Source organism: Odontesthes bonariensis, chromosome 12 (assembly GCF_027942865.1).
Source record: "Odontesthes bonariensis isolate fOdoBon6 chromosome 12, fOdoBon6.hap1, whole genome shotgun sequence".
NCBI lineage: Eukaryota > Metazoa > Chordata > Actinopteri > Atheriniformes > Atherinopsidae > Odontesthes > Odontesthes bonariensis.
The window spans coordinates 30,809,515-30,829,454 of NC_134517.1; the positions used below are offsets into that span (position 1 = coordinate 30,809,515).

At 43.1% G+C, this 19,940-nt stretch overlaps 2 protein-coding genes across 2 annotated transcripts; both read left to right on the plus strand.

The window, feature by feature from the left end:
• The first annotated feature begins 4,309 nt into the window (after positions 1-4,309).
• On the plus strand, positions 4,310-5,257 carry LOC142396027 (olfactory receptor 10T2-like). The gene has a single exon (XM_075478570.1). It carries the CDS (start codon positions 4,310-4,312, stop codon positions 5,255-5,257), a length of 948 nt encoding a protein of 315 aa, XP_075334685.1.
• Positions 5,258-18,318: 13,061 nt separating this feature from the next.
• On the plus strand, positions 18,319-19,263 carry LOC142396028 (olfactory receptor 10A3-like). Its single transcript, XM_075478571.1, has one exon. It carries the CDS (start codon positions 18,319-18,321, stop codon positions 19,261-19,263), a length of 945 nt encoding a protein of 314 aa, XP_075334686.1.
• Positions 19,264-19,940: the final 677 nt, after the last annotated feature.

Below are 19,940 nucleotides of genomic sequence, written 5' to 3' on the forward strand. Positions count from 1 at the left end.
GGCTGTAGAAGAGGAGAAAGTGGGCTGGGTGAGTGCTGGAAACTCGGCGAGCAGCCGTTGGAAACTGTCCGTGACAGAGAGCAGGCTGGAGAGGTGTTCTGCACCAGAGTCGCTGAGCGCGCAGGCATAAGAACAGAAAGTGACGGCGTCGATCAAGCGCTGATTTTTAACGTCCACTAACAGTCCAAATGCACACAAAAAATCTGATCCTAAGAGGGGAACAGCGACTTTGGCAGTCACAAAGTCCCAGCCGAAGCATTGGCCGTCAAAACACAGTTCAACATGCCTTGTGCCGTATGTACGGATAGGGCTTCCATTGGCGGCTTCCATGGGGGGGCCGTGGGTGTCAGCCACCACGTCCACCTGTGAAGCAGGAAGTAGACTCCGCTGTGCCCCTGTGTCGCAGAGGAATCGCCGGCCGGAGATGGAGTCGTGGATGAAGAGCAGCCCGCCGGCATGGCCGACGCTCACGGCCACTAGTGAGCGCCGGCCTTGGCGTTTCCCGCTCCACTGAAGCTGCATGGAGAGCGGCATCGTTTGGCCTTGGGGCCAAACCTGGCATGGTAGTAGCACACACCTGAAGACTGCTGCCGACGCGGGGCTGCTGCTGCGATGAGCATGTGATCATCGGATATTTCTGATACAGCAACAGCACCAGCAGGAAGAAGGGCAGCTGCACAGGGCTGTTGACTAGCCAGGAAACACTTGTCAGCCTCAGCAGCCAGTTCTCTACAATCAGTGCTGGCAGTGTTGGCCAAAGCAGCTCTCACATGAGCAGGCAGTTGGCGCAGGAAAAGGTGGAGGAAAAGGAAATCTGGCTTGTTGTCACCGAGCAGATCGAGCATTCGGTCCATTAGCTCTGAGGGCTTGCTGTCACCGAGCCCTTGAAGAGAGAAAAGCCTGCTAGCCCTCTCTGTGTCAGATAGTTCGAATGTTTTCAGTAAGTATTCTTTCAGAGTTTCATACTTTCTCGTCAGAGGAGGACGTTTAAGAAGGCTCACTACTCTCGATGCCGTAGAACTTCCGAGAGCAGATACCACATAGTAGTATTTCATTTCGTCGGCCGTTATCTGACGTAAGGCAAACTGTGCCTCAGTCTGAGCGAACCAGGCAGAAGAAGACGATTCCCAGAATTCGGGGAGCTTGAGAGACACAGCGTTTGCGGTCATGGCGATCTGGATACGTCCAGTAAACAAACGTCGGGGTCACCAGTGTGGAAGTTGCCTTTAGGCGAAAAGATGAGCCGAAAACTTCTCACATTAAGACTCTGTGAGTCGCGTTTATTAACTGACAAAAACTCACAGTTCCAACTGACAGCTCGCGCATCAACAGAACAGCTGTTATCATGAAACGACGGCTCTCCAACTCTCTGCCAGTGTCTTGAAAAATAAACCGTAAATTGCCTCTGGTGGGTTTACGACAGTCTGGCTAGACTGTCGCCTTATTTTCTACGGAGCTCCCCCTACAGCTTTGGGGTGTGTATTGTATGGTAAACAAACCCCGTATTACTGAAAGTTGCATAGCGCCGCTTTAAATCAAACCAATACTGATGTCAGTTTGCTTACGGCTTTCTCCTGTTTTCTGTCTGTACTACACAAACTCTAGAATATATTGGATTGTAACCACTTTTTTTGTGCAATGAATATGATTACCTTTAATACTTTGTCACTCTTTACTCTACATCACCTGAACAGCATAAAAAATTTAATGTTTCATTTGATGAAATCAGATTAACTTTGATTAACATCCTTAAATCAATTTAAAAGCTGTCGCCCTGCTTTAAGGGAATTGAACTTGTATTATTGTAGTTTGGTGCAGTATTTATATAAAAAAAAGGGTGCAGAGGAGCTCCAGCGTCACACCTCAGCTGCACTTTTTAAGCAGCAACAATACCTAAAAAATCCTAAATCTGGAGATAGAGGGGGTCGTACTCTAAACAGATTTCAGCTTATTCAGACACATTTTAATGCAGAAATTACTTTACTCCAATTAACTAAAACACACTGTTTTATTTCAAATCAGTGATATTTTACACTGTACTACATAGTTTAATAATCTGTTACAGCTCGCCTTACCAGCAGCAGCTATAAAGGTATAAAGATATAAAGATCAACTTTGTTCAATACACCTGCTTACATGTGCTTGCTTCTGTGTCTTCCTGTTGAGAGAGGACCAAATGCAATTAATAACACATTTATTAAATGAAAATAAAACTGCTTTGGCCTCAGCTCAAATTAATAAAGGCACAAATACACAGACTCTCACATGGTGGGAAAAGTTTGGCCTTTGCACAACATAGAATTTAAGTATATTTGATATAGAACAGACTCTTCTGTGCATCTCTGCCTTCAGAAACTTACCTTATTCAGAAACAAACATATAACTGGGTGTGATCCCTTGGAGAAAATTGCTCCGTCATGGGGCTCCATTAGAATTTCAAAAGAATCGTAAAATTGCAAACAGAAATACAAAAAATACGAATATACAAATCAAAATAGAAAAATGATTATAAATAAACTGACAACGTTTCGGCCAGTGTGGCCTTTCTCAAGTTGTTACACAAGTTTTTACTTGTTTTTACTAAGACACCCCTTATAAATTGTCCTCTAGTTTGTGATTGGCTGACAACAATCCGCTAATTAGTCCCATGACACCTGCCAATCAAGGTGGAGTCTCACATTAATCAATCACATTATGTTTACATTGACAAATAGTGTCAAAAGGACAGGTAACAGATTTAGAGAATTTATAAGTATTGAAAGAAAAAAGAAAAACATAAACATAATAATACACCAGCCCCTGTGAGTGCAACAGATCCTTTTGTCTTCCCATCATGGGACTATATTGTATATAGACCACTTGGTATTTGGATCTGTTGCACTCACAGGGGCTGGTGTATTATTATGTTTATGTTTTTCTTTTTTCTTCTGTCTTCTCCAATTCTCACACTTTGTCTGTCCGACATAAGGCCCAGACTGAGCTTGACTTTTCTGCCAAAGGAAGTGAGAGAAACCTTGTATTACAAAGGTGTGCCAAGCTTGTAAAATCAAGAGAAGTTCAGGCTGTCAGGGATGGCAGTATGGGTCCTGTGGATGACAGCGCAGCGAGCAGAGGTTAGGAACAAAAAGGCGGTCAGCAGGACCAGTGCCCGGGTCTGGGTCCAAGGCCAACCCCTGATGGATCTTGTTGTCTATCCGCCAAAATAGCCCACCCACCAGGCAGGTTGAGGTAAGAGACCGGGCGGGTTCTGTAGGTTCATGCGAGGGAGCAAACTGTCTTGACAAGGCATCCAGCTTGATATTGCGCCAACCTCGACAATAGGAAATGGAGAAGTTAAATCCACCTCCAGGATAAATTGTTGATCAGAGTTTGGTTGAGACAGGATGGGTGCTGAGGTGAACCTGTCTTTGAGTTGCTGGAAGGTTTGAGCAGCTTTGGAGGACCAGGTGAAGGGGGTTTTAACAGAAGTTTGTTTAGTTAATGGTGAGGCAATCATACTGTAGTTGCACAGATTTATACATATGTAAATCGGATACTTTAGAACTTTATTTTAAATTAATTTTTACAATCCCACTATGGAGAATTGTGTTGAGATTAACAAGAAGAAATAAACTGAATCCATTCCTTGAACTGGGGGTAGCTGGACTTCTTTTCTTGGTTGCTGAAGTTGTTTCACCTCTCACCCCAAAGACCTCTTGAGTTCTAACTGACTTGGTTCTTCAACGATCAAGAATAGAACTCCACTTGTCTTCTGTTTAAGCACTTTGGGTGATCATAATTTTGTCTATGCTTTATTTACATACAGATCATTGCAAAATATCTTTACCACTTTCAGATTTGTTAGTAATGTGATGCTAATACATGACACCAGATTACAGAATAACAAACTGCTGTCAGATACTGATGATAATTATAGCACATATTGCTTTAGACTCTTCTGGCCCATGTGACCGTTCTCAGTGGAACAGCAGAACATGTTCAAAGTTGGATAATAAAGGGAGAGGGCTGTGCATTTCTCCAGGAGCTCACTGTAGATACACTGATGCAGAGCCTGATGCTAGCATGTGTTTATGTCTTTATTATTGTGACAGACCAGAGATTTTGTGTGTTTTCTTGACTTATACATGTGCTGTTTTTTCAAAGTTGTTCAATTTAGTATATGTAACTATTGGATATTACAACTTTGCCAGTTGCCAGCCTTAAAAACCACTTTAATTTCTTCTTAATTCATTGGACAGAGATATTGTTTATTACACAGAAACATTTAAATCTGTTGCTTCTTTTCTTCCAGCTCTGCTCTTTTGCTGAAATGAAGAATAATGGCAGCCTGAACTCTTATTATTTTCACTTAACACTATTTACAGACTTTGGACTCCTCCGGTATCTTTTCTTTGGTCTGTGCCTGCTTATTTACGTGACTATAATCTGTTTTAATGTTGTGATTATTCTGACAGTCTGCCTGGAGAAGTCCCTGCATCAGCCCATGTATGTTTTCATCTGCTGCCTGTCTTTTAATTCTCTGTACGGCTCAGCCGGCCTCTTCCCCAGGCTTCTAATGGACATTCTGTCTGACACTCATTTAATATCACGTCCATCTTGCTTCACTCAGATGTTTGTTATTTACATGTATGCATCATGTGAAATGACTATTCTCTGCATCATGGCCTATGATAGATTTGTAGCTATTTGCCAGCCTTTACACTATCACGGTAAAATGACTTTTAAGATGGTGATATGTTTAATAATATTTGCAGAGCTCTACCCTGTAGTTGTACTTGGATATTGTCTTTCACTCACTGTTAACTTGCCTTTATGTGGGAATAAACTGAACAGACTTTTCTGTACAAATTGGCCAGTGGTTCAGCTCTCCTGTGTGGATACGAGTGTGAACAACATAGCGGGTCTGGTTGTTACAATAACAACCATCTTTATCCCTTTGTTTTTTGTCTTGTACACCTACCTGCGGATTCTGCATATCTGCAGAAAAAGCTCGTCTGAGTTCAGAGGAAAGGCATTGCGAACCTGCCTGCCCCACCTGGTGACATTTGTGAACTTTTCTTTGTCTCTGTTCTGCGAGATTTCACTGAGTCGTCTTGAAGCTGATGAAATTGATGCAGTTTTCATAGTTTTTTTGTCTCTGGAGTTTTTAATCATTCCCCCCATCATTAACCCTCTAGTTTATGGACTCAATCTACCGCAGATCAAAACAGGGATTTTTACACGGCTAACTGTTCGCAAAAGGACTCCCAGTAAATAATTCACATCACAGCATGCACAGGGAGAAGTTTATGATTCACTGTTCTTCACTCTATGTGCTTGTAGAATTTTGCTGTAATTTGTATGTGCAGATAATACATGTTTATTCACTGTTAACCTTAATAACTCATGCAAATTGCTTTTATTTAAAATAAAGCCCATTTTGCATAAGATTTCTTTTCTCAGCCACGATTACTTGTGAGATCAACAAAGAACAAGATTTGTTTTCAGCCCTTTTTTTCATTCTTTTTTTGCTTTCTCTGAGGGGTTTGAGAACCACTTGTTGTGTTTTTGTAAGTCATGTACCACCATAAAGATGCACCTTATCAAATAAATTGCACATTTGAGTTGTTCCCCAGGTTGTTCCCCACTTTACCCATTTCGTCATTTAAATCATCAGTTAAATTAATAGTTCAAATAAGCTGGACCCAAACCACAACTTTAGATTATTTGTTAAACAACAATGTACTACACAAACTGTAGAATATATTACATTGTAACCATTTATTTTTTCATGCAATGAATATGATTATCTTTAATACTTTGTCATTCTTTACCCTACATCACCTGAACATCATCAAATATTTAATGTTTCATTTGATGAAACCACATTCATTCATCTTTAAATCAGTTTAAAAGCAGTCGCCCTGCTTTAAGGGAAGTGAACTTGTATTATTTTAGTTTGGTGCAGTATTTATTTTAAAAAAGGGTGCAGAGGAGCTCTAATCCCACACCTCTGCTGCACATTTTAACTAGCAACTGTTGCCGGCGTCAGGCCTAGGGGTACCTGGGCCGGTGACAACTTGCTTCACCACAATCTGTGATACAGAATTGAAGAGACACACACGTTCGTCTGCTGTTAACTTCACGACGGAAGGATTTATTCTTCCTCCGTGTGTGTAGTGGTACAATTCTATACCCGTCAAGTGCAATGCGCCCTCTGGCGGCTCAATTGAGAATTGCATCTACCATCCAATCTTGTATCAAAATGAAACTTATCTTTAGCCACTGCTTATGACACAATAAAAAATGATATGGGTGTCTGTTTCCCACAGTTTAACCCTTTACACTCTCCCCTGCTTTTTTTGAATGTCTCAAGACATTTGCTATTTGTTAAGAGGTGTACTTGAGTATGTGACTGGTCAATATGCTTGGGTGAAGCAGTTGTAACAGAAAGGGTGTGGATGTGAGAAGGATGGAAGAAGAACAGCACTATGATAACTTGACATAGGGTTGCTTGTCAGTACTGAGTGTGCCCCTGCATTCCATTGCTGGTATGATGGCTGTCCTAGCGTGCCATAAGTGAACATCTCTCTTGGCCTGGCTGTCCGTTGGGATCTTCTGACCCCCTCCGCCTGCACTTCGTATCCTTCCTCTCCCACTACACTGTTCTCCAGTAATCTGTCCTGCTGCTCTTCCTCCGTTACCACATATTCAAGAGCTTCATCCTGTGCCTGTGGTATAATGTCCTCCTTGTCCTCAGTGTCTGTTACTTGTCTGAGAGTGGGGTGAAACTCATTGGCTTCGGCACTTAGTTTTCGCTCAGTCTGAGGATAGTGTGTGGTCTGGTTTTGCTTTGTCCGTAGAGGTCTCACTAACCTGTAGCATGGGATCTGCTGGTAAGTGTACTCCTCATCTGCACAGTCTGTGTCTTCTTCATGAGTGTTGATGACTGTCTGTTTCTGTTTCCCTGATTGTACCTTCGCTCTCTGATCTTGTGCAGGAAATGTTCCTTCCAGGGGCAGTTCATTCACTGGCAAGAGGAGATTCCTGTGGAGCACCCGCAATGTTTTAGGTCCCCTCTCGGGTTGCACTTTGTAAACTGGTCCCTGATCAACTCTTTCCACCACACGGTGCACTACCTGCTCCCAGTAAGCCCTCAACTTGCCAGGCCCGCCTCTCTCGGACAAGTTTCTCACCAGCACTCTGTCGCCTGGCTGGAGCACCCCACCCCTGACTGCTCTGTCATACAGTTTCTTGCCTTTTGCTGAAGATTTTTCACTATTGTTTGCTGCAATTTCATATGCAGAACGCATCCTCTTTGCCCACTTCTGTGCAAATGTTTGTCGATCGGGTGGGTCTCTCTCTCTTTTGGGTGGGAACAGTAAGTCAACAGGTAAGCGTGGAGATCGCCCATATAGGAGGAAGAATGGGGAAAAACCGGTGGCATCATGCCTTGTGCAGTTGTAGGCGTGCACGATATGTGGAAGGTGATCTTTCCACTGACTCTTTTTTTCCTCTTCCAGGGTACGCATCATCTGAAGGAGTGTGCGATTCAGCCTCTCCACTGGGTTACCCTGCGGGTGGTATGGTGTAGTTCGTGAGTGACCAATACCAGCCAGTTGCTGTAATCTGTTGAACAGACTGTTCTCAAATTCCTTCCCCTGATCGTGGTGAAGCTTCTCAGGATATCCAAAACGTGGAATGAAGTCTTGGAATATCTTTTCAGCTGCTGTTTTTCCTGATTTATTCCTTGTTGGGTACGCTTGAGCGAAGCGTGTGAAGTGGTCAACCAATACCAGAATGTATTCGTAGCCCTGACTTTGCTCCAGATGGAGGTAATCGATGCACACCAACTCGAACGGGCTGCTTGTGGAGATGTGTCCCATGGGCGCTTTCTGTGGGAGATTTGGACGTTTCTGTTTAATGCAGGTACATTTTGTGTTAACATAGTCCTCTATATCATGCTGCATGTTGGGCCAATAAAACCTCTCACGTGTGAGATGGGTCACTTTCTCTGCACCAACATGCCCCATGTCATTGTGCAGGGTCTTTAACACCATGGGTTTCAACTTCTCCGGGAGGACAAGCTGCTTGTGTGTTTCAGTCTGTCGGTAGAGAATGCCCTCATCCACCTCTAACTTATTCCACTCGTACAGCAATCTCCTTGTCTCTTTCCTCATGTTTCTTTTGTCTGTTTCGTTGGGAGTCCAGTTTTGAAGTTTTAAGGAAACAACTTCTTTGATAGCTGGGTCCTCTTGCTGTGCTACACAGATGTTTTCTGGTGTAACACTGGAGATACTCTGAGATGGTACAACATCTATAGTCACATCCTCAAGCTGTAAGGCTGCAACCCAAGGCACATCATTGTCTTGTACTGCTTTGCTGCCTTGCCAGACTGCAGACACAATCTCAGGCGACATGGTCTCGGTGTGTTCCTTCATGCCGTCCTGAAATACCACAGGGTACCTTGACAGAGTATCAGCATCTGCGTTCATCTTCCCTGGTCTGTACTTAATGTCAAAGTGAAAGTCGGCCAGCTCTCCCACCCATCTGTGTCCGACAGCATTTAGTCTGGCAGTGCTGAGGACATAAGTCAAGGGGTTGTTATCTGTATATACTGTAAATGTTGGGGCATAATACAAGTGGTCTCGAAACTTGTCACAGATAGCCCACTTGAGAGCTAAGAACTCAAGTTTACCGGAGTGAAGGTGGTAATTTCTCTCGGCAGGAGTTAGAGTTCTTGACCCATACCCGATGACTCGCAACTTGTTGTCCTGGTGCTGATATAACACTGCTCCTAAACCTTCGTTGGACGCATCTGTGTGCAGTATGAATGGGAGGTCAAAGTTCGGGTAAGCTAGGATGGGTGGATTAGTCAGCATGTCTACAAACTTGGCTACAACATCCCTGTGTTCAGCTCTCCATGTGATGGGTGTTTTTGATGGAAGCTGCCCCTTTTCTCCCTTCTTAGCCCTACTTTCACTTTTGCTGGTCTGCTTCTGTGTGTTCCGTTCATCAGTTTCTATGGGTTTCTGCAACAGTTCAAACAGAGGTTTAGCCAGCCGAGAGAAGTCTTGAATGAAGGAGCGGTAGTACCCGAGAAACCCCAGCAGTGACTTAAGATCTCCAACTGTGCGAGGCTCTCTCTCTTTAAGTGCCATCACTGCTGCCAAATCCTGTGGGTCAATCTTGACTCCTTCTCCAGAGACCAGGCGGCCAAGGTAGCGAACCTCTCTTTTAAACAACTCACACTTGGCTGGTCTCAGTTTGATGCCATGTTCTCTCATGCGGCCCAGGACTTGCCTGAGATGGTGTATATGATCCTCAAAAGACACTGAGTAACATAGTACATCATCGAGGTATGGAGCACAGCACTCGTCTCGAACACCTTCCAGCACACCCTCAATACACCTCTGGAAAGCAGCAGGTGCATTTGTCAAGCCGAATGGAATTCGTATCCATTCATACAACCCCCACGGTGTACTGAAAGCTGTGAGGTGTCTGGATTCCTCACTCACAAACCCTTGATGGTAAGCGCTACCTTGATCCAGTATGGAAAACCAGGTATTACCTCCCAAGCTGTCAAGCAGGTCTTGGATTCGTGGCAATGGATGACGATCTGGAACAGTCTTTCGGTTCAGCCCCCTGAAATCCACACACAGTCTGAGACTCTGATCTTTTTTTCGAACACAAACCACTGGAGAGGAATATGAGGACACAGATTTACAAATCCAACCTCTGTCTAGGAGATTCTGTACATACTCTTTCACCTCCTTATACAAGGGTTTGGGTATCGAGTTATAGCACTTTTGGACAGGGTTGTCATCTGTAACCTTGATCTTTAGTTGTAAGCTAGGTATACAGCCTATGTCTCCTTCTTCTCTTGCAAACACATCAGATTCCTCAAAAAGCATCTGGCGCACAATCTCCTGCTGTTGCTGATCAAGATGTTCTAAATTGACAGAAGGGTGCCATTTTTCTTGTGCGTCAGACTGTCCTGAGTTGCTTGTGCCCTTGCTGGTGTTGCTGGTTGATCCAACCTGTGCGGTGCACAGGTACGTTTCACTGTCTGACTTTGCTGGCTGCTGGGAAGGTGAACAGAGTTTTACTGGTCTGCTATCAGTGATTTCTTCAATGCAGCCTAAAACTGTTCTTGGTGGCAGGAAGATGTCATGCTTGGTGTAGTTGCTGACTGGAATCTTTACAGTTTTTGAGGCACCCGGGGGTAAATCAACTAGTGCAGGAAAAAGCTCTAGCCCTTCTGGTAAGACACTTTCAAGTGTAGGTTCAAACAGCATTGTTCCTCTCTGTTGCCACGATCTGACACGACACTTCACGTCACATATTTGGCCACATGGAACTGTGAAACCTCTCTTTCCTACCCTCATGATGTCATTCACCAGTTTTTCTTGAACTGGAACCTCGCTGATGACAGAGACAATGGTTTTGGCTGTGCCTTGATGCAGCTTTAATGTCTCTGCCAGCAAGTCACTTAAGCTGGCACTTCCTGGCTTCTCAAGACTCTCAAGGATGATTTCCTCTATCACATTGAATCCCAGCAGTGAACCACTAACGCAGCTCTGACTCACTAGCATTGGTACATCAATGGCTACTTGACCATGTCTCCCACTCTTGATTTCCACTTGGATTTCAACCCACCCCTCAAAAGGTACGTCTGTCCCATTGGCTGCAGTGATTCTGAGTGGATCATCTGGCAACAGATCTTCGAGCGGCCGGATTTTGACATCTGGTAAATGTTTTTTTAACCAGGATTTTTCCAGTATAGTGACCTGAGCTCCACTATCTGGCAACATGTCAGTTTGCACAGCGTTGAGATAGCAAGAAACCATACACTTTTTGCCTATCAGTTTTGCTAAACGATTTCCCTTTCTTACTCTGTGTTTCAATGTTGTATGGTTCTTTGTTGTATTCAAAGAGTCAACGCTAGTTACCCTGACAGGGGACTCTGGTTCCTGTGCGGTCACTGGTGGTCCCTCCCCAGTGGCCCCATCACGTTTCCCGTAGGCTTTGTCTTTGACAGGCAGCCGACAGCTCGGTGCCCTTCCTGGCCACACTTGAAACAATGGTTGCAGCTTGCTGCCCCTTGTGCTATACATGGCTTGCATTTTCCCCTTGTGAGAGGTTTGAATGGCTGCACAGTATTTACTGAGTTGGCATGTGGTGACTCTGCAGCGTTGGTCAGAGCCTTCCCAATAGTTTTCGCTAAGGCTGAAACATGTGCTGTCAGTTCAGATATAGCTGTGCGGTTCGCCTGGACTTCAGCTTGAGTTTGAAGGACGCTGGCATGGACTTCAGTAGGAGGTTGGGCTACATATCGTTTCTCCCCTTCCTGTGTGGTATTGACGGTGAATGTTTTGGTTTTGTGTGGCTGACCTAGGCGTGCCTGTCTCTCAACCTCTTCACTAACTGACTGTGTCATTACCTCTAAGATAAAATCATCAGTTACACTTGGGTTGGCGATAAGAGGTTTAAGATCTCGCCTAAGATATGCAGATTTTTCACTTATTCCCTGATACAGAGTGTGAAGAAATACTCCATGTACAAGTTTACTATCATACTTGAACTCTGAGCTACTTTGTTGCGAAGCAAACAGTACTCTCTGCTTTAGTCCCATTAACCTGTACATGAACTGTTGTGGACTTTCTTTGTCTTGCTGTTTTGTATTGCTAAGCTCCTGAAATAACTCTGCACTACTCTTGTCTCGTAAGTGTGCTCGGAGAAAACGCTTGAGCTCAGCTACTGTTAACCCATCTTTGGTCGTCAGCATGTCTCTAAAAGTACCAGGCTTGATTATCTTGAAGACAGTACGAATTACCTCTGCCTCTGTGAAATTCTCAGATAGCCCTTCATCAATCTGTCTACACAATGAGCGATAGCTAACCTCAGAACCTGAGTCAGAAATCTGTCCACTGTGTATCTTGTATTCTCTACGAGGTAGTAATGCTGTGACATCTGTCAGTTTTACAAGACCAGTTACCTGATTAGCAACCACTGGTGTTGGTGCCGTTACTGGTACTACCACTTCTGATTCAGTCTCTGACACTGAATCACCATCTCCTTTATCAGGTGCTTGGCCATGTCCCTCATCTGTCGACGTTAATAGCAGTTCATTAATGAGGTCATTGAAGACGAGCAGGCGAGACATCCCATGGTCCTCTAGACTCCTCAGTTGTTTACTTCTCAAAAAGTCAACAATAAAGTCAAAGAGTTCCACCTCGGTCGATTCCTCACCTGGCAAATCTTCTTCTACCTCATCTTGGCACGATACTGCAAGCTTGTAGAGTAGATTTCTGTTGGCAGAACTGGTCAACTGATGAAGGTGTTGCTGGATATCCCATCGCAGTTCTCGTAAAGCTGTCATCTCTGGATCTGAAGTAAGACACTTTATTCGGCTGTGATACAGAATATCAGGATCACACTGATCTGGGATGATGAGCGCTGGTCCACCAGGAGACGCTGATCCCGGACGAGCCCCCAAATGTTGCCGGCGTCAGGCCTAGGGGTACCTGGGCCGGTGACAACTTGCTGCACCACAATCTGTGATACAGAATTGAAGAGACACACACGTTCGTCTGCTGTTAACTTCACGACGGAAGGATTTATTCTTCCTCCGTGTGTGTAGTGGTACAATTCTATACCCGTCAAGTGCAATGCGCCCTCTGGCGGCTCAATTGAGAATTGCATCTACCATCCAATCTTGTATCAAAATGAAACTTATCTTTAGCCACTGCTTATGACACAATAAAAAATGATATGGGTGTCTGTTTCCCACAGTTTAACCCTTTACACAACAATACCTGAAAATGCTACATCTAAAGATACAGGGTGTTGTCCTCTAAATAGATTTCAGCTTATTCAAACACATTTTAATGCAGAATTTATTTTACTCCCATGAACTAAAACACATTGTTTTATTGCAAATCAGTGATAGTTTACACTGTACTCCATAGTTTAATAATCTGATATAGCTCACATTACCAGTAGCAGCTTCAGAGGTGTAAAGATCAACTTGGTCCACAACACAAGCTTACATGTGCTTCCATCTAGTGGTCACTATATATTTCTGTATGTTCCTGTTGACAGAGGACCTAATGGTTATCAATGACAGATTTATTGCATAAAAAGAAACCTGCTTTGGGCTGTTGAACTTGGAAGATGTGACCACTGTGCTGAGAAGAAGTTTTTTAGGCTTGATGAATCAGGTTTCAAACAAATGTCTGATAACATGTCTTTTTGGGTACGTAGCTTAGCTCAAATTAATATGGGCGCAAATACACAGACTCTCACATATGGTGAAAAATTTGGCCTTTGCACAACATAGAATTTAAGAATATTTGATATAGAACGCACTTTTCTGTGCATCACTGCTTTCAGAAACTTACCTTATTCAGAAACAGACATATAACTGGGTATGATCCCTTGGAAAAAAAATGCTCTGTCATGGGGCTCCATTGGAATTTCAAAAGAATAGTAAAATTGCTAACAGAAATACAAACAATACGAATATACAAATGAAAATAGAAAAATTATTAGAAATACAACAATAAACTGAAACAGAAAACTAAAATAGTGAATTAGGTAGTTCACACACACCATTGACAAAAAAACAGTGTACAGAATATATGCACTTTGTTATGAAATGAATTATTTCTTTCAAATAGTCCCTCCTCCAACATAATCTATCATGTATTCATGTTCTGATATTATGTTGCTGCTACTTCAGAAATAATATTTGAAATATCCAAATTTAGGAATGGTCAGTTGAGTGAATTGTGTACAAACTTCGCTCAGGCTGCTCAAATAAGTATTGGGATGATAATTAATAAAACTGAGAAAAAAAGCATCTTTTTTTCTCAGTTTTATTCTTAATTTTACTCACTACCTCAAGAAAGCTATTCATTCATAACCATGTTTCAGTGAGTGTCCATCCATCCATCCATTATCTACCGCTTCTCCAGGAGATCGGGTCACTGGTGTTGTGGATTTCTTGCCTGCTGATTGGAAGCATCACCTGCTTTCCTCAAGGTGATCAATCCAAACCAACCTACCAGAGACGTACAGGACATTCCAGTGGTTCAGGGACACTGCAGTATAGTTGTGTCAGCCAATCTCTCAAACACTCACTGTATCACTCACTGTATCAGCCAATCCCTTGATACAGTGAGTGTTTGGTCTGAAATTAAACCGCTGCACTAGAGCTTGCTGATTGACCACTAGATGAGAGCAAAGTTGTTAGATTTGTGTCATTTTTACTCGTGCTAGTGGTGTGTATGTGGGCATGCACATTTCGATGGAAATGTTCTTCCAAAAAACAAAAAATTAGACAACCCCAACAAATAGAGAAAAAGTGTCCTGTCTGGAAGTACGGACTCAAGCGCAGATAGTGAATCAAGGTAAAAGGAATTATTTGGACACAAAGTGAGTGGAGAGCCGAAGGCTGAATCAAGGTTGGGCAAGAACTCTGCAGGTGGAAGGAGAGGGTTAGGAGATATTTCCACGATAGGGCAATGATTCAAATTAGTTTGCTAATTCATGGAAGACATAGATTTGATTAGTAACTTATGGAACGTGGGATGGATGTGCATGGAAGGAGGGAGCTTAAGTCGAAAGGCGGAAGGGTTATTGACTGAGTATGCCTCGAAGTGACCGATGAATTTGGAAGCCAGGTTCTTGGAGGTGAATTACAGAGATATGTTCTTGGTCCCCAACCAAACCCGTTGACCAGGAGTGTACAGAGTTGCAAGAACCTGATGACGATCCATCAGACGGTGATTGTGTTCCACAGGGCATACTATAGCCTCCCGGGGTCTGAAGGCTGATTTATGGTTGGAAACCAGGTCGTCTGCGTGTGTGTCGCAGTTAACGCAGACAGCCCCCCCCCCCCCCCCCCCCCCATTACGCAGACAATCTGGTGCACCTCCCCAAATTTGTCTCACCGCAGACAGTGCCGCAGATATCGCCGCAGGGAGGAGAGAAAGGAGGCCTCTGATTGTTCAACTCTACATCCGCTCTACACTATGCTTATTTCCGGTTTGCTAACCGGCTGATGGTGACGCTAACCGTGACGATTCTTTCGCCTCTCTGCCAGCTCCAGTTGTAGCAAAATTTCTTCTATTTCTAGATCGATCAGCTGCATCTCAATCAAAGTGTGCATTCGTCCAGTCGCCATTGTTGTTGAATGACCTCCGTAACCGGAAGAGAAACACGTCACCCACCACACCCACAATCCTAGCTTGTTCGTAATTGTCCCTCTTACGTTGTGGCGGGGGATTAACATAGCGCAGACCGCGCTTCAAAAGTGGGCATAAATCAAAAATAACTGCGTCATGTCTGCGACAAGCTCACTGCGACACACTGCTGCGAGAGTTTACACGGCCCTTGAGTCCAAATGCGCTGAGCCCATTCAAGATGGTGCTGAACAGAGGGAACCTCCAAATCTCTCTCTTCTTCGGGGAACAGAGGAGGTTGATATCCTAGTGATGCCTCGAAAGATGACAGTCCTGTGGCAGAGGATGTGAGGGTATTGTGAGCGTATTCGACCCAGGGTAATTGTTTACTCAGAGAAGAAGGGTTGTTAGAGGATACACAGCGGAAGGCGGCCTCAAGCTCCTGGTTAAGACGTTCAGTTTGTCCGTTAGACTGGAGGTGATAACCAGAACTCAGGGAAACCTTAGCACCCAGAGCAGCACAGAAGGTTTGCCAAACATGAGAGACGAACTGGGGTCCCCAGTTGGACACCACCTCAGAGGGGTTTCCATGGAGGCAAAAAACATGGTTCATCAACAGGTCTGATGTTTCAGAAGAAGAGGAAAGTTTATCAAGGGGAATTAAATGAAGCAGCCTTGGAAAAGCGATCTAAGATGGTGAGAATGGTGGTTTTACTTTGGAAGGGAGGTTGTCCTGTATTGAAATCCAACAAGATGTGTGACCAGGGGCAACCAGGTACCTCCAGAGGCTGCAATAGGCCAGAAGGAGGGCGATGGAGGGTAAGAGTTAGGTGCAAGTATTCATGTATTCCCTAGTGTTGGTTTCAAGGGAGAGCCACCAAAAATAGCGTTGAAGGAGGTTGGTAGTTCCATGAATCCCGGGGTGGCATGCAAGCCTGGCAGTATGGGTCCTGTGGATGACAGTGGAGCGAGAAGAGGTGGGAACAAAACGGCGGTCAGCAGGACCAGTGCTTGGGTGATAAGCTTTATAGAAATTTGCAAAACCTCAGAATCTTACGATTAGTGGGAGTGGGCCACTCAGCCACTGCATTTATTTTCTCTAGATCTGTCTTCACCTGCCCGCCCTGGAAGATGTAGCCGAGGAAGAAAACTGATGGGACGTGGAACTCACACTTTTCGGCTTTCACAAAGAGGCGGTTCTCCAGAAGCCTTTGGAGAACCCGACGGACATGTAAGCTGTGTTCAGCTGGGGATTTGAAGAACAGAAGGATGTCATCCAGGTACACAAAAACAAATTGATTAAGGTAATCCCTCAGTACATAACTAGTTTGTGCTTGAAACACTGCAGATGCATTAGTGAGGCCGAAAGAAATGACAAGATACTTAAAGTGTCCTTGTGGTGTATTCAAGCCTGTCTTCCATTCATCACCTTCCCAAACTCGTACCAGGTGATAAGGATTGCAGATATCGAGCTTGGAAAAGATGGTTGTGCCCTAAATGAGTTCAAAAGCTGAGGTTATGAGTTGCAAGAGATACTTATTTCTCACGGTGATCTGACTTAATCCTCGAAAGTCTATACAGGGTCGCAGAGACTTATCATTCTTTTGAACAGAGAAAAATCTTGCTCCAACAGGGGAAGATGACGGCCTAATTATTCCAGCCATGACAGAGTCACAGATGTAGGTCTCCAGTAACTCGCTTTCAGGGCGTGACAGATTGTGGAATTTTCTAGTAGGTAATGTGCTCCGGATACGATGGCTATGGTGCAGTCATATGGGCGGTGAAGGGGTAAGGATAGTGCTTTATCTTTACTAAAAACTGTACCAAGATCATGATATTCAGTGAGGACTAGTGTCAGGTCAACCTGGGAAACAGTTGTGTTAGATGGACGAGAGCTGTATGACTTGAGGGCTTACTTGAGACAGTTGGATAAATGGAAGAGGCTCCAATCATCCGTTTGATTACCTTTAATACTTTGTCACTCTTTACTCAACATCACCTGAACAACATAAAATATTCAAGCTTTCATTAAAAGAAACCACATTGACTTTGATCAACATAATTGATGGACATACTCCCATGTCACCTTATCGTGGTGGGGGGGTTTGCGGGCCCCAATGAGTCTGAGCTATGTTGCTCGGGGCCCCTGGTAGGGTCACCCAAGGCAAACAGATCCCAGATGAGGTACCAGACAAAGAACAACTCACAAGACCCTCAATGACGATACACAAATTTGGATGATGTCTTCCTTTGCCCGGATGAGTGGGATTAAGCGGATATAAGAAAAGGGATGGATTTTTTTGATGGTAAATGGTAAAGATATAATGATAAACATTTTCACATGTTATCAAAGTTAACAGTAGCATATTTTTTTATGTTTTATTCACATACAGATCATTGCTGCATGCCTGTACCACATTCAGATTTGTTAGTAATGTGATACTAATGCATGACACCAGATTACAGAATAACAAACTGCTGTCAGATACTGGTGATAATTAGAGCACATATTGCTTCAGACTCTTCTGGCCCATGTGACCGTTCTCAGTGGAACAGCAGAACATGTTCAAAGTTGGATAATAAGAGGAGAGGGCTGTGCATTTCTCCAGGAGCTCACTGTAGATACACTGATGCAGAGCCTGATGCCAGCATGTGTTTATGTCTTTATTACTGTAACAGACCAGAGATTTTGTGTGTTTTCTTGGCTGATACATGTGCTGTTTTTTCAAAGTTGTTTAATTTAGTATATGTCACTATTGGATTTTACAACTTGGTCATTGGCCAGCCTTAAAATCCACTTTAATTTCTTCATTATTCATTGGACTGAGAGATTGTTTATTACACAGAAACATTGAAATCTCTCAATGAGAAATGTGAGGTTGCTTGTTCATTTATTACATGCAGCTTTCCTCCACCCAAGTGTCCTTTTTGAATATTTCTTCTATAATTATTTAATGTTACTACGGTATTCTAAATACTGTCAGATGTGTTTGTTTGAAATGTGGAGCATTTGCAGCTTAAATGGATACCCTTATGTCACCAAATTTTTATCACCTGTTTACAATTTTGTCCTCATTTAACTTGTTTCTCTCACCTTCTTTGTCCTCCACCTCTCTCACTTCTGTTCTTCCAGCTCTGCTTTTGTGCTGAAATGGAGAATAACAGCAGCCTGAACTCTTATTATTTTCACTTAACACTATTTACAGACTTTGGACTCCTCCGGTATCTTTTCTTTGGTCTGTGCCTGCTTATTTACGTGACTATAATCTGTTTTAATGTTGTGATTATTTTGACAGTCTGCCTGGAGAAGTCCCTGCATCAGCCCATGTATGTTTTCATCTGCTGCCTGTCTTTTAATTCTCTGTACGGCTCAGCCGGCCTCTTCCCCAGGCTTCTAATGGACATTCTGTCTGACACTCATTTAATATCACGTCCATTTTGCTTCACTCAGATGTTTGTTATTTACATGTATGCATCATGTGAAATGACTATTCTCTGCATCATGGCCTATGATAGATTTGTATCCATTTGCCAGCCTTTACACTATCACAGTAAAATGACTTTTAAGATGGTGATGTGTTTAATAATTTTTGCAGAAATGTACCCTGTAGTTGTACTTGGATATTGTCTTTCCCTCACTGTTAACTTGCCTTTATGTGGGAATAAACTCAACAGACTTTTCTGTACAAATTGGCCAGTGGTTCAGCTCTCCTGTGTGGATACGAGTGTGAACAACATAGCGGGTATGGTTGGTGCAATAACAACTTTCTTTGTCCCTTTGTTTTTTGTCTTGTACACCTACCTGCGGATTCTGCACATCTGCAGAAAAAGCTCGTCTGAATTCAGAGGAAAGGCATTGCGAACCTGCCTGCCCCACCTGGTGACATTTGTGAACTTTTCTTTGTCTGTGTTCTGCGAGCTTTCACTGAGTCGTCTTGAAGCTGATGAAATTGATGCAGTTTTCATAGTTTTTTTGTCTCTGGAGTTTTTAATCATTCCCCCCATCATTAACCCTCTAGTTTATGGATTCAATCTACCGCAGATCAAAACAGGGATTTTTACACGGCTAACTGTTCGCAAAAGGACTCCCAGTTAATAATTCACATCACAGCATGCACAGTGAGAAGTTTATGGTTCACTGTTCTTCACTCTTTGTGCTCATAAAATATTTCTGTAATTCATATGTGCAGATCATACATGTATATTCACTGTTAACCTTAATAACTCATGCAAATTGGATGTAAGAAAAAAAAAACAAGCCCATTCTGCATAAGAACTCTGTTCTCAGCCACGACTACTTGTGAAATCAAAACAGATCAATATTTTTTTTCAGCCTTTTCAAGTCCAATTTTGCATTATTACTTAGTCTTCAATATTTGGTGTCAAGACTCATTCCAAGTCAGCTTTAAGTGCTTTATTTTAGGTAAGTTCACATGACAATCAACTCCTATATATTAAAAGGATATTGATCTAATAAAATGGATTTAACTTGAGTTTCAATGAAATAAAACAGATTCACCCCTCTTTTAGCCCCATTTCTTTTTTGCCTTCTCTGAGGGGTTTAAGAACCACTTGTTTAGTTTTTTTACATCATGTACCACCATAAAAATTTGCCGTATCAAATAAATTGCACATTTGAGTTGTTCCCCAGGTTGTTCACCACTTTACTCATTTGGTCATTTACATCATCAGTTAAATGAATAGTTCAAATCAGCTTGACCCAAACCACAACTTTGAATTATTTGTTAAACAATAATGTACTACACAAACTCT